This window comes from Octodon degus, unplaced genomic scaffold, assembly GCF_000260255.1.
Source record: "Octodon degus isolate 3935 unplaced genomic scaffold, OctDeg1.0 scaffold00035, whole genome shotgun sequence".
In the NCBI taxonomy this organism is placed as follows: domain Eukaryota; kingdom Metazoa; phylum Chordata; class Mammalia; order Rodentia; family Octodontidae; genus Octodon; species Octodon degus.
The window spans coordinates 16,588,907-16,604,221 of record NW_004524611.1 but is presented as its reverse complement, the minus strand read 5'-3'; the positions used below and the strand labels follow the sequence as shown (position 1 = coordinate 16,604,221).

Here is a 15,315-nt window from a genome sequence, read left to right as displayed (position 1 = left end):
GCCTGGGCTGGATTTGAACTTGCAATATTCTGAAAGCAGTAAAAATTATGCTATGAAACTCTCAAGGTTGGGCCTTATAACATGTACAAGTTCTACCTTCACCTGTTGAAGTGATGCTTTGGGGGATTCCCGTTGTCACGACACAAAGCAACCCAGGCAGCCATGCTGAAAGACTGATCTGAAGAAGTACCAAGGGGTCAGCACCCTAGCTCTGGGTCAGCACTCCTTGGTAGTCACCCCAGTTCTTCCGTTTGACCCCAGGGAAGCAGAACAGCCCAGCTTCAGGAGATGCTGTAAAAACTGTTAAACAATTGTTATATTAAGGCACTAAGCTTTTAGGTAGCAATAAGGAACCATAATAAAATGTTTCATGCAGAACCTGGCCCATGAGAAAGTACTCAAAGAAGGTATATAGGGGGAATAGCAATGGTGAATAGAGTTTTAGACAGGTTGGAGGATAAGGGTTTGGGGCAAGCTATAGGAAGGAGACATTGAAGGTTGTCTTAGGTCAACCATTCATTTTGCAAAACTCCCATCCTCCCTATCTTCAGTGGTCTCCCAATCTTCAAATAGCATAAGAGGATGCAGAAGATATCACTTCTGAGCCACTCTATCTCCATCATTTCTATTCATTGGTCTCATTCTATCTTCTGGAATCCCACAAGACAAACTTTTTCTTTTTTTTTTAAATTAATTTTATTGAGAAAAAGCAATGAGACAGTTTCAAAACAGGTTAGTAGGAAAGTTACAATAATTAATACATTGCAAGTTGTAAGACAAACTTTTCAAATGACAATACTTCACACACATTTAAAAACTAACATTGCTTTATCCTTTACTCTTTCCTTGTTTTCTACTATCTAAGATAAGGAAAAAAATCCTTAAATTCTCATAGAGTGAACAGCAAGGTGTTGAGGCCTCACACATTTGGATTTGCTCATTTCTGGATGACCATTAGCTTTAGAACATTCAAGCTATGTCTTCCACAACAGCTCCAGTCTAGACATCTGAGCAAAGTCGAAAGGCTGGGCTTAATTTTAAAATTCTAGGAAAACAGTAAGTATAAACTTAAGTTTCTCGCAGAATAATCTGGTGGGCACTGAGAAATATATGGGGAAATTTGAAAAATGATACTAACCAGGTTTTGGCCAAATGCTAGGAGGATACGTGGAAGTTCATTATCTTAATAGTCTCTGCTTTTGTATGTCTCTGAAAAAAAGTTTTTTTAAATGATCCTAGAAAATATCAAGGGAAAATGATGTCGTTTTTATAGGTGCATTTAGACAGGGTATTCTGTGTGCAAGCATCCTGCTGTCCCTCAACTCGTGTTGACTCTGGCACACATAACAAAAGCAAATTGACTGGAGGCCACGGGGAGTAGGACTGGAAAGGAAAACACAGAATCTCTGGTCTGCAACCTGCAGCTAAACAACAGCAGCGGGAAGAAAAGCAAGGGGGCTTCCTTTATTATATCCCACAGCATTAGGAGGAGCACATCCCATGGGCCTTGGAACCGGGGATTGAACTCAGGCCCTTATGCTTGCCAGGGAAGCGCTTATTCCACTGAGCCATCTCCCCAGCCCCCCATAGGCTTTTAATGTCCAGGAAGCTTAGTTCCCTCAAAAGCACACCGTGACCCGTGTCTGCAGGTGGTTAATCGTGGGGCTCCCTGGCCATTAATATGAGACAAGTTCTCAAGAAGTGATAGGCCTGAAGTTCTCAAGAAGTGATAGGCCTGAAGGTGCACAGGTGAATGGACTCCCGTTACAGGATATTGGGAGCCATGGAGGACTGCCGAAACATTCACAGTCCTTGGTTAACTAGGTCGGTCTTTGGCTTTAAAGGGCAGGTGGGGCGAGAGGTGTACATGCCTGTCCGCATATTTAGCAGTCGAATCTCTTCTCCGGTAGGGGTCTAAACCAAGATTCCAAGACCTCCCGGGTTCCTAGAAGGGCCCATTGGCTCCTGAGCCCGCCCATGGGCGGGGCTATGACGCACTTCCGGTTGCGCCGCGCGGGGTTGCGCGGTGAGGTCTCTTCGTGCCCCGCAGCTACTGGGATCCGTGGTGAGCTTGTGGGTCGTGGGTCCTCGTGACGGTGGAAGAAGGAACCCTAGCCCGAAGGTTCTTGGGGGGAGAGGAGTGGGTTTAGCAACTATGGTCTCCGGGAATCCCCAGATTGGTCCCTGGGAGGGCTGTGAGGAGGCGCCCCATCTTTGCCCAGCCCCAGCTGGTGGAGGCGGCGACTCCCTGGAAAGCGTTTTTTATTCTCTGGGGCTTAACAAATATGAAACTTATGCGTGTTTTTCGCCCCAAAGAAGCTTTCCTCTGCGCTCCTGGAGTCGAGCCGTCTGTTAGTCGGAGTGGGATTACATTCTCTTTCTTTGCTGGCTCTTAAATTAGGTTTGAACACGAGGCCGGTGATTGGGAACCTCCTGGGAAAAACTGAACCTCAGACGTCTCCAATCCAAGAGAAAAAAATAATTCCTTAGGTTTTGACCGGAGTAGAAAACGTAAACATAACGGATCTGCTCATTTGGAAGCATTTTTAGTGGACTAATTCCAAGTAGAGAGAAAGGTGATAGGTGAGCGAGATGACGGATAAAATAGTAAATCCAAGTATTTTTTTAAAAAGTTAAAATATCTGTGAAGAGTAAAAGCGTTAAGGGGCAAGAAAATTGTTTTTCAAGTCTTGGACAGCAACTGTGGAGAAAAAAGTACTGGTCTAGAGCCCTACCAGCATTCATTGAGATGCTGCAGAATTTGATTTGGTTTAAAGGAGACCTTGTAACGATTAAAACCGTTCAACATAATTCTGCACTTCAAAGATTATATGATTTGCCTGCCTAGAAGTTTACACCTAGGCTGTATTAAAGCTATTTTAGCATTAGATGATAAATGCTGTTGAATTGTTGGGGCCTATGATACTTGCTTTTTATATATCTCATCGTGTTCAAAAATGGATCTAGGGCAGTTTATTTAATAAAGGCATATAAACTTGGGGAAATTGGTAAAAGAAAAAAAAGCGGGGGGGGAGGACGGACACTGGACATAGAACAAAGGACCTTTTTTGTTGCAGTGCTAGCGATGAGCGCACAGCCTTCCTACTAACCTATAGCCCCAACCGTTTTTATTTTGAGCCAGAGTTTTGCTAAGTTGCCGGGGCTGGACTCAAACTTTTGTTCCTCCTGCCTCAGCATCCCGGAGTGCTGGGATTACAAACAGGTGTGCAGCACCACATCTGACTCAAAGACCTTCTTGGTTATGATGGACCACAAACTTTTGCTTGGTGACCCTTTGGGTACAAAACTATCAAAAAAGTAGTTCCCTGTGGTTGAAGATAATACAAATGAAATCTTTTATTAAGGGAAATTCAGAAACCAAAGCCAGGAGGACATCCCTGAACGAACCGTTAGACAGACTACGCATGACCAAATGTGAAATTTATGGCTTTCTTCAGGGAGGGAAAAGTGTCAAGATAGTTCATTATCATATTTCTTTATTTTTGAAGTTGCATAGGTGGATGCATTTCATGAAAACTTTTGTAATTCTTAATGATTCTATTTATTTGCAGTGCTGGGGATTGAACACAGGGTTGCATTTGGTGGTAGGCAAATGCCCTGCCAGTGAACTGTATCACTCTACCCAACCCCAACCCCACCCCTACCCCTAGCAGCACTCATTCCTCAGCCTCCCAAGTAGCTGTGATTTCAGGTAATTCATAAGAATGAGAAGAGGAATGAGATGGTGTGGAGAAACATGAGGCAGAGTCCGACTGTCATCACCCCAATGCATGTGCCTTTCTTCTAGATTAGTTGGTTGGCGCTACTTCCCTTGTTTAGTTTTCCAGTAGTCCTGAACTCCAGTAGTTACTGAGCAGAGCCCAGTGTAAGGGCACTGATTCTGATCTACCCTGTTGGAATACCTGTTGGCGTATCTTCAGGACTAGGCTACGGTAGAGGGGAATTTATCTCTGCAGTTGTGACCTACTTAGCAGCTGGCAGTTACTGGATTTCTAATAAAACCAAGGTTATAAATTGGGGTTCCATATCAAAAGCCCACTTCAATAAATATTTACTAAATGTATGAAACTAAGCAGCCACTGTGAAAACCAGAAATGTATGTCTGTTAGCGACATGGGCTTAATGTTGAGGGTGAGTTTTGTGTTTTTAGGCTTTTTTTTTTTTTTTTAATGGTACCAGGGATTGAACTCAGGACCTTGCACTTGCCAGGCAAGCACTTACTCCACTGAGCTATTTCCCTGGCCTGTTTTTAGATTTTGGAATAACATTTCCTAACAGAATTTTCTGTAGCCATCCTAGATATTTTTCACTTTGCCAAGAAGGTCTGAAGGATATACAAAAGTAGGATTGCTCAACCTGTGCGTTTTTTTTTTTTTAAAGGTACGATTTTTTTTTTTTAATTTTTATTTATTTATGTGTGTGTGTGTGTGGCCAGCTCAGCCCACTAGGGGGCGGGGCTGGCTGGCATGTGGTGCTGGGGGATTGAACCGCGGTCCCTGTGCTTTGCTAAGCTTGTTCTAAGTAGGTGCTTTAGACCACTGAGCCATCTCACCAGCCCCTCAACCTGTGCGTTTTAAGAAGCAAATTTAAATAGATGCCTCTGAAGATTTTTGATGAATGATGGTGCGCCATGGCTATGTTAGTGTTTCCAATGAACTTGTTTAATGTCAGTAAATATTAACATAGGCCCTTATTAAAGATCTTAAAATTATAAAAGCAGAGGTCATAAGTGGGAATGGCATCTTTACATTCTGGTTCTCTGTCCCACTGGACTAAGAGAAGGCAGATAAATGAGTCTTTATGTTCATTTAGCCTCCATGTTGAGATGTGAATTCACTTCCAGGACCAGGCTTCATTGGCCTATATACCTTTCTTTGTAATATTTTAATACCAAGCGTAACACACTGGTGAGTTGGTTCTCTTGCTATCAGGTCTTTCTTAGAATGACCAAGAAATAGTTACAATCTTAAAAGTTTGGGGCTTGAATTGGCCACTTGGTACAGTGAGGGCGGTAATTAATCACTGTCTTCATGGATGAGTGAGTTGGGTCAGGCTGTCCTGTTCAATAACAGACTGCCTTATCCAGGGCTTACAGAAACTAGATAAAGAAACTAGATAAACACTGATTTTTTTCGAGATGTAATGTGTTCTCAAAAAGTACTGCTTTGAAAATCTAGAGCCATCTTTTCTACTTCACTACAGAGGATCTTTGTAGTTCTCTTTTAAGTCCTGTTCATTCTTTCATACATGTCATAATCATTTTTTCCTTTAAAGGCCAGGTCTCAGCCAGAATTGGTGGAGCATACCTTAATACCAGGACTCTAGGAGGTTGAGACAGGAGGAATGCAAGTTCAGGCCCAAATTAGGCAATTTAGGCACTTAGTGAGACCCTGTCTCAAAATTTAAAATAAAGGATTGGAATATAGCACAGTGGAGTGGCCCTGGGTTCAGTCCCCAGTGCCACAATGAATGAACGAACAAATAGCCAGTCTTAAAATATTGCTCAGGCTGGCTTGCACTGGGCTCAGCTGGTGGTTCTGCCTCAGCCTCCCCTCCATCATAAATGATTATTCTGCACTTGTATACCTGGTGTGTCCCAAACTCCATTCTATTAACTTCTTTTTTTTTTTTTTTTTTTTTCATGGTAGGACAGGGTCTCACTACATAGATAGGACTCATACTGATTCCCCTGTTTTCAGCCTCCCAAGTGCTGGGATTACAGGCGTGCACCACTGTGCCCAGTGTCAGTCGCCCTCAGCACGCCCTGGGACCAGCACCAGCTCAGCACTCCATTCCATTAACTTCAAATGTGCATAGTAAACAAGGGACCCTGCTGTCCTTCCAGCTTACAATGTCTTTTTTACGTTATCTTACTCTCAGTTCTGATTTACTGCCCAAACTTTCTGCTTCCCGGTGACAACTTCAGTCTCTAGACTGGCTTTCCTGAACTTGAACCTTCCTAGCACTGTAACCTTTAGTTATTCTTCAGCACATAGTCAGGATCCTTTGTCTACGGATCTGAAGCAGTGCAGTACTAACATTATTTCAAAAGAACTTTCTTGGTTGGTCAGCTCTTAACTACATTGAAACAAATATTCCATATTTTTTTTCTCATAGATACTGTAAGAATCTTGATTGCTATTTCCAAAAATGTTCATTGGGGGTGCAATAGCATTCAGAATACCTTAACAAGTCTTAAAATTTAAGAAATAAGGGCTGGCCAAATAGCTCAGTGGATTAAAGCATCTGCAAGCAGATGCAGGGGTTCAGGGGGTTTGATCCCCAGGCCTGCTGTGCTGGCCCCACCCCTGGAACGCACTGAGATGGCAATTGAGACTGGGCATGGTATCGTGCACCTATAATCCCAGCTCTTGGGCCACTGATCTCGTAGTGAGACCCTAAAGACCCTGTAGACCTTCCCTAAAATACAAAAAAAAAAAAGAAAAGAAAAGAAAAAAAAGAAATAAATAGACATGTTTTCATTCACTACTTGTTTCTCAGACTTATTCTGCTTACTGCATTAGATGTATATAGCTCCTTTGGACACATTTTGCGGGATTTTTCTTTGACATAGTTTCCCTCTTCATGCTTTGAGTTGCTTGCTAATGTTTATAATCTCACTGCTGAGCACTTCAGCATTAATTTCATAAATACGAGCCTTCTATAAAATGTTAGCAGTAAAACCTGTTTTGCTTGTCAAAAGACTTCTTGTGGTTCCTTTTAAGATTTTCTAGCCAGATGTGATGTGGCATGGCAATAATAATAGCACTCGGGCTGAGGCTAGAGGAGCAAGAGTTCAGGGCCATCCTGGGCTGCATGGTAAGTTCAGGGCAAGCCTGGACAGTATAGCTTGTCTCAAAAAAAGAGGGAAAGGATCTGATTACTAAAGCCATAAATAAATATCTCCAAAGAACGAAGAAACTTAAAACCAATCTGCAGTTCTGTAACCCGGCAGTGTCACTGTTAAGTTTTGGTCTTTCCCCATTACATGTATGCTGTATTTATATTTATGACTTTTGATATCTTAAGTTCTGGCGGATCAGCTTCATGGGGGATGGGCAGGTGTCCAAAATTAGCTTCATTTTGCCTTTAAATGCTCTAAATTGATGTCTGCATGTGTAGATCTTTATGATTTTACCATTGTCACCAATATAAATTTATGTTGATACATAAGTAGTTCCTTTATTGAGATTTTATTGGGAGTTTTGCTGCTCTGCTTTATCCAAATCCAGCACAGAATACAAAGGTGCTGGAAAAGATGATGCTTACAGTTTGAAAGTATGCTTAGGAAGGCCAGTTAGAAGCATAAAATTTTATTAAGTATTTTCTTTTTTTAAATTTTTTATTTTTTTCCCATAATTTTATTGAGAAACAAATAGCAGTGAGACAGTTTCAGACCAAATTGGTAGGACAGTTTCAATAATTACACATTGCATACATACTTCCCAGTGGTTAATTGCTGTATAAGATGCGGACATGATATCCTATTTACAAACACTATTAGAACAAATCCCTCTATTCATCATTAAGTATTTTCTTCCAAAATGTATTTAACAAGTGTCAGGAATGGTAGCTGATTCCCGTGCCTGTTTGCTCATTCATGTGCCAGGTGCCCACAACCCAGAAAACTCCCTGGTGTGGGAGTGTGGCTCCTCTCACTCCCACTGCAGCCCTAGCACTGCCCAGGTGGTGGCTGTCCGGTGTTTAATGAATGGACTTCACGATGTGTAAGAAATGAAAAACATTGAAGTAGCTATACTGCTATGTATGTTTCAGTATTCTAATGTATCATCTGCTATTTGACTATTTAAAATGTTAAAAGAGGGCCGGGGAGATGGCTCAGTAGAATAAGCACTTCCCTGGCAAGCGCAAGGGCCTGAGTTCAATCCCCAGTTCTGCAAAAAAAAGTTAAAAGAAAAAAGTTTATTTTTTGGTATCATCTACTTGAATTTTCCCCTCAGTTTCTTTTTAATACTACACAGCTTATCAAAATAAATACTATAAGAATATGCATTACAAAAAACAAAAAAAAAATGTATTACAGGTCAGGCATAGTGGAACATGCCTCTAATCCCAAAACTGAAGACACTGAGGCAGGAAGATTGCCACAAATTTGAGGCCAGCCTGAAATACATAGCAAGACCCTGTCTCTAAAAAGTCAAAAAAAACTGTGTACTGTATGTATGTCCTAAAAATAAAGTGAATGTAAAAAAAATTTTTTTAAAGTAAAAAAATATATTGCTACTATATTTCAAATTATTGTTAAATACATACTAGTTCATTCCAACCCAATACCTGGTAACTGACAAATCTAGTCACTGACTAGTAAATGTTCAAGCTAAATGTCTTAGGTTCAAATGCACAGTATTTGAATTCAACAAATGCAATTTGTTGAATTCTCAAAAACAAAGATATCTATAGTTAAAAAGATCATAAAACCATCTTTGGAACAAAGTTAATCTTTTTTTTTTTTTTTGGTGGCCAGCATAGCCTGCCCTGCCTGGGGGGTGGGGCTGGTGTGGCATATGGTGCTGGGGATTGAACCACGGTCCCTGCTGTTGCCTAAGCAGGTGCACTTTAGACCACTGAGCTATTTCACCAGCCCCTAATCTAATTTTATTTATTTATTTTGTGGCACCAGGGATTGAACTCAGGACCCTGCAATAATGCCTTATTGTACTTTTTAGGCAAATGGAGACAGCACAGTAAAATCAAAGGCTTCCTCAGATGACTTCAGTAAGGTTTTGAACAATTTTGATACAGTAGTTTTACTGGTGATCATAATTTCCATGATTTCCTGTCATGAAATTTTGGTTCTAAAGACAAAAACCCAAAAGTTTTGGTCTTGGTGTTTTTATGGCAACCATATTTTCTTAGGTTTAGTGTGTGATCCTAAAGAGCCAGGAACCCAAAGAAACTCTTTTGCTCTACAGAACCCGACCTTGGAGAGACTGCTTCGGAGTCTGTGTGATGACCAAGGTGGTGGGAATGGCCACAGTTCTAGGCCCCAGGCCACCTCAGCAGCAGCTGGGTCCTGTGATTTTGAAAGTAGAGGAGGAGGAAGAGAAAGGGAAGTGCCTCCCTAGCCTGGAGATATTTCGCCAGCGCTTCAGGCAGTTTGGGTACCATGACACCCCCGGGCCTAGGGAGGCCCTGAGCCAGCTCCGGGTGCTCTGCTGTGAGTGGCTGAGGCCCGAGCTGCACACCAAGGAGCAGATCCTGGAGCTGCTGGTGCTGGAGCAGTTCCTCACCATCCTGCCCCCGGAGCTCCAGGCCTGGGTGCAGGAACACTGTCCTGAGAGTGCGGAAGAAGCTGTCACCCTCCTGGAAGATCTGGAGCAGGAACTGGATGAACCAGGACTGCAGGTAGGCAGGGAAGCCTTTTTTATTCCAGAAGATTGGGAGCATAGTGTTTCCTGAGGGCACATGGGTCTGTGTATTTAACAAGGTTACAGGAAGCTTTTGTAATGATTTGGGCCATTTTTCCTCCCACTTTTGTTATTTTAGGGGTTTTTTTTGCCTACCCTAAGTTACCATTAGCCTTGGGAATTGAACAAAATGGATATTTTTCTTTCTTTCCTAGAGGTTCTGCATATCTCCTGAGATTATTTTCATTCTAGTTCTTAAAATGAGCTGTGGTTACACTTGATCTTAGCCAAAAGGCCAAGAACCGATTTGAGCTGTGCTTAAACTTGGCCCTTTTTTAACTGTCTTTAGGTTTCAACGCCTTCAAATGAACAGAAACAGGTGTGGGAGATGTCATCATCAGGAGCGGCAAAGGCGTCCCCAAGCAGCGTGCAATCTCTGGAGGACAGTCCCAAATACGAATCCTGGGGGCCCCTGTACATCCAGGAGACCGGTGAGGAAGAGGATTTCACTCGAGATCCAAGAAAGAGTCGAGGTGAGGACCGTGTCTCAGTGTCTCCAGCATTTGCAGTTGAAGCAACAAAATAATCCATAATTCTGGTTGAGGCCCTAGATTGACCTACCTGGTCAGGTGGACCAGATGAAGTGGTTTGCTTTGCTCTCCCTGATACAGCTGCTTCAGGCAGGGTTGCAGCTGGAGAACACTTGGAGTACTCTTCAAGGGGCTGATTGAACTGAGTTCAGTAAAAGCACTGTTCACAGTGGTGTGGACAGTTGGGTAAGTCGGTAAGAAATAGCACTGCATTGGGCAGAAGTGAAAAGGTATCACTGCCTGTGAGCCTCAGGGATCAGCAGAGAGGAGCTATTACAAGAGCTCTAGCCTTGAAGTGAGAGAGGATTCACTCACCTGGGCCTGTGGCCATGGGAAGGGAGAGAATGGAGAAGATAAATAACCTGGGGTTTTTTTGTCTTTTAGAGACAGTGTCTCATATGCAGTTCAGGCTGGCCTTGAACTCATTTTGTAACCCAGGCGGGTCTCGAACCTCCAACAGTCCCCTTGCTTGAGCCTCCCAAGTGCTGGGATTACAGGCATGCGCCACCGTGCCCATCTTCTATTGCTCCTGTCCACACTTCTGGTTCCCTGAGCCAATCCAGTGGGTAGCCAGAGGACAGGAGAACTAAGGCAGTTTATCCCTGGGGTATTTTCCAGAGTAAGACAGGCTGGATGTATAAATGGTGTAGACCAATGTTCATGCCCGTGATAGGCATTGAAGAGCACAGCCTGCAGCCTACAGAAAACTCCTTGGATATGAGAAATTCTTCATCTTGGAAATAAGATTTTAAACCTTGTTAAAAGTCAAATTCTCATCTTAGTATACTGGAGGCTAAGGCACCAGGATCATGAGTTTAAGGCCAGCCTGGACTGTGCAGCCTATCTTGAAAAACCAAAACCAGCCAGGCCTGGTAGCATATACCTATATTCCCTGTGCTTGGGAGGCTGAGGCAGGAGGATCACCATGAGCACAAGGCCAGCCTGGGGTACATGGTGAGAACCTATGTAAAAAAAAAAAGACTCTAGATACATAAAAATTTTATGGCATGTCTTAAAAGGGACCAAGATAGAAAAGACCGATGATCCACAGGAAGAGTGATAATTATAATAATAGCAAATAAACTTCAGAAGTGTAATATTGCAGGTGGGAAAACAGTAAAAGAAATGGTTTCTAATTCATTCTGAGCTTATGTCTGGGTAAACTAGTTTTTAATTGTAAACTGTTACAAGTTCTTCGTTCCCATACATGTTGTTGTTGTCTTCAGTAATCAGATATCCGAATGTAGGCAAGTGGTTGCTCATCATGGAGCATGAAGGGGATTTTAGGTGCTGTAGCTCTGCTCAGTGACATCATCCCAATGTATAGGGGATGGGGCCTGAAAGGAGAGATGCAGTCCGGTGGAGGGAGACAGGAGTGACAGTCCTTCTGGGAAGGAGACAGGGCTGGGAGAGAGAGCACCATGCTGAGTGACACATGATTCCTTAACTCTAGAGGGAGGAAGTCTGCTTTTTAGAGTGAATTTCCATGCATGTATTGAGGACTTTTGGAAATTATGACTGCCTATAGAGATGTTTTAAAACCAGTGAACTTGGGGCTGGGGAGATAGCTCGGCAGCATAGGTGCCTGCCTAGCAAGCCCAAAGTCCCAAATTTGATCCCTACTACCAGCCCCAGAACTAGGCCTGGTGGTATGTGCCTGTAATCCCAGCATTATGGAGGCTGAGACAGGAGGATCACTATGAGTCCGAACTGTGTAGCGAGACACAAACTGTGTAGCGTATCAAAAAAAAAGAATGAACTTGTTCCTTTAGATTTCAACAATCAGAATGGCAAAAAGGAGCTGGGCTTGCAGTTCACACCTTACTCTTAAGTTAACCTTAAACCTGGAAGGTAGTGCTGGGGGGATCCCAAACTGCCCCAGCCTGGGCAACACCCTGCTTAGTAATACACAGTCTCAGGACTTTAGAATGGCTGGGGATGTGGCTCAGCACAAAGGCCCTAGGTTCAGTCCTTTAAAAAAAAATCTAAAAGACAAGTTAAACTTCTGTGGTGGTCAAGTGCTTTCATTCAAATTCGCAAGCATCTGGTACTGGGTTGATTGCAATGGACTGACAGTCCTTAATAGCGTATGTGTTCACTTCTGTGAGGATACAGGTTGCGCAGCTTTGCCACACAGCTCCTCCCCCTTAATTGTCCCTGATGTTTTGCTTTGTCAACTTTGGCCTTGTTTGCTTCTGCCAGAGCACCATCGTCTCCTTTGCTCCTGTGGAGATGTGCTTGTTTTTGCCTGGTGAATATGAGACTTGGCAGAAAAGGCCATGCAGTCAGCACACTGTGACAGCTTCCAGTGAGGGACTCAGGAAGTGCAGTGTGGCTGATGTAATGATTTACTTGTCCCGCTCCGATACGACGTCACAGAGCTGTGTATAGTTACGCTTCAGAACACGCCACTCTTGTGTGCTGGTCCTGCTTTTCAAACAGCTTTCTTCTCAGCCCAAGAAACAATTGATGTGGTCTTACTCTGCTTCTTGTTTCAGATTATAAATCCAATCCCCAGAATGACGAGTCAGCAGATGAACAGCACAGCTCTAAAGAAGAGTCTGGCACAGATGGACTTGAAAGGGATATCATTCCTGTGATTATTGCTAATAAATGTGAGCCCAGGTCAGAGAGGCAGTGGGTAAATCTTGAAAAGCAAAGAGGAATAAAAACTGCTCTACAAGAAACAGGTTCCAAGAAAAGGGCAGAATCAGTTTCTACTAAACCCACCCCTGGAGAGAGACGTTACATATGTGCTGAATGTGGAAAGGCCTTTAGTAATAGTTCAAATCTTACCAAACACCGGCGAATACACACTGGGGAGAAACCTTATGTGTGCACCAAATGTGGGAAGGCTTTCAGCCACAGCTCCAACCTTACCCTGCATTACAGAACCCACTTGGTAGACAGGCCCTATGACTGTAAGTGTGGGAAAGCCTTTGGGCACAGCTCAGACCTCCTCAAACATCAGAAAATGCACACAGAAGAGGCACCATACCAATGTAAAGATTGTGGAAAGGCTTTCAGTGGCAAAGGTAGCCTCATTCGACACTACCGCATCCACACCGGGGAGAAGCCCTATCAGTGTAACGAGTGTGGGAAGAGCTTTAGTCAGCATGCCGGTCTCAGTTCCCATCAGCGCCTCCACACTGGAGAGAAGCCCTATAAATGTAAGGAATGTGGCAAAGCCTTCAACCACAGCTCAAATTTTAATAAACATCATAGAATCCATACTGGGGAAAAGCCCTATTGGTGTAACCATTGTGGAAAAACCTTCTGTAGCAAGTCAAATCTTTCCAAACATCAGAGAGTGCATACTGGAGAGGGAGAAGTACTGTAATTGTCAATTATGCCCTTTGGCTGTTGTTTTTGTTTTTGTAAACATTAGAATGTGGACATTAGGGAGAAGTCCTATAATGCAATAACAGCTAATAGATTCGCTGCACTCAGGAGGTCTGTGGGGAGCAGCAGCAGGCTGCGCTCTGGCTGCCTGCCAGGGCTGAGGCCCTCCCTGTCCCGCAGGACCCTGTGACCCACGCCAGCATTGCTTTCTGGGTAGCTAAATTGATGTGTATCCAGTGTAGAAATTTGTTTAGCTGTTGTATTCTAGAATTGTAATTTGTAAACAATTGAGCCATACAGAATAGAATTTAATAAAATTTAGAACAAGTTTAAAACATGTAATGTCTCAGGACTAATATTTTGATAACATGTTGCTTACTGAACGCTTAAGAGATAAAACTTCCTACTGGTTCAGCTTTTAACGCATGACGCTTTAGATACTTGAGGATACTGTGAATGAGGCAGTTGTAATGTGTCTTGTAGCGGCATATGGTCTATATCCCCTTGCATAGTGAGCTTTTTGTTTTTCCTATGAAGATCATTTTGTCAGCCTTGTGTATTTTTCCTGTCTGTTAAAGTTTGTTGAAAATGACTCCCTGAGCAGCATCCCTCTGAAACTTGTGAAGTCACCACAGTGATTACCTGAAGTCCGCCTTCCCTTTTCCTGTGGTCTCTTAAAGCAGTTCTCTGGCTGCTTTTGGCCAGTTTCTCCTGGTAACTGGAAACCTGACTACTTTATTCCTTCCTTTATCACTTGCCTGCCTTCATATTATGACAGGTATCTGTATTCACTGCAGTATCTTTTTTCCCGCTGTTAAGCCTGACATGCTAAGACAGGTAGCAATCAAGTTTCATGTTCAGTGCCAGATATGATCCTAGAAACTGCCCTCTATGTAATCTGGAATCAGATTAGACCGCACGGGTGAGTCTTTACTGGCCAAATACAGATGTGAGTGGGAGACATTATTGAAATTGAAAATAAATTTTCCTAACAGTAGCTTGCTAAAGATCTGGATGTACTATCAACACATTAAAACTATTTTATGGTGACCTGACCTGTCAACAGAAATTCTCAGCCAGCAGGGAATTTCATCACCAGGCAGCAGCTTTGTTGCCCATCCTGGTAGTTATGTTAGCCTTGGCAGCTAAGTGCCACCACCTCACATCTGCTGATGGCAGAACTCTGTCATCCCCACTGACACCGGGGAATGGTTCCATGGCCTAATTGTCACTTAATCCTAGCCATGCCACCACTGACCTGGGAAATACTGATTGCTCCCATCCTGGCACATCCCTGATTAGTGAATGAGTTCTTGGGTCCTCCAGGGCAGGGGTCCCCGTTCCTGGGCCACAGACCTGCCTAGAGCCAGATAGGAGCCAGGCCACACAGCAGATGAGCCAGGAGTAAGGAGCAAAGCTTCAGTCTTCGCAGCTGCTCCCCACTGCTCGTGGCAGCCCCAGATGAGCCTCTGGTCAGAGCAGCAGGAGCACGAACTCTACTGTGAACCCCACAAGCACAATTTGTCTTTGGCAAAACTGGTCCTTTGTGCCAAAGAGGTTGGAGACTGCTGTTCTAGGCTAACAGTTCAGTGTTGGGTTTTCAGGTCTCTGCTAATTAGTTCTAGCACCTCTAGTCACTTACCACAGGCTGCGTCATATGCTTACAGCCAGGTCTTGGAAAGTCTTAAGAGGGTTTTGTTTTGCTTTGGCCACATCCCCAGCCTTTACTGTGAGACAGGGTCTCACTGAGTAAATCGCAAAGATATTATTTTCTGCTGTTGCTACAATTTAAGAATACAGTAATACAACTCAAACCAAGCGTGGTGACACATACTGTAATCCCAGCTCTCAAGAGGCTGAGGCAAGAGGATCATTGCAAGTTCAAGACCAGCCTGGGCCTTAAAGTGAGGCCTTGAACTGCATAGTGAAACTCATCTCAGAACAAAGACAGCACAACTGTGTGTGTGTGTGTGTGTGTGTGTGTGTGTGTGTGT

At 43.4% G+C, this 15,315-nt stretch overlaps 1 protein-coding gene across 1 annotated transcript in view; it reads left to right on the top strand.

The window, feature by feature from the left end:
- Zkscan1 (zinc finger with KRAB and SCAN domains 1) overlaps positions 1–13,658 on the top strand; it is a 43,667-nt gene extending 30,009 nt beyond the window's left edge. The window contains exons 1-4 of the mRNA XM_012514580.2: positions 1,986–2,065; positions 8,955–9,387; positions 9,739–9,922; positions 12,478–13,658. Of these exons, the coding sequence (XP_012370034.1) occupies positions 8,992–9,387; positions 9,739–9,922; positions 12,478–13,319 (1,422 nt within the window). The 5' untranslated portion in view covers positions 1,986–2,065; positions 8,955–8,991 and the 3' untranslated portion in view covers positions 13,320–13,658. Of the gene's footprint in view, positions 2,066–8,954; positions 9,388–9,738; positions 9,923–12,477 lie in introns of the transcript that reaches the window.
- Positions 13,659–15,315: the final 1,657 nt, after the last annotated feature.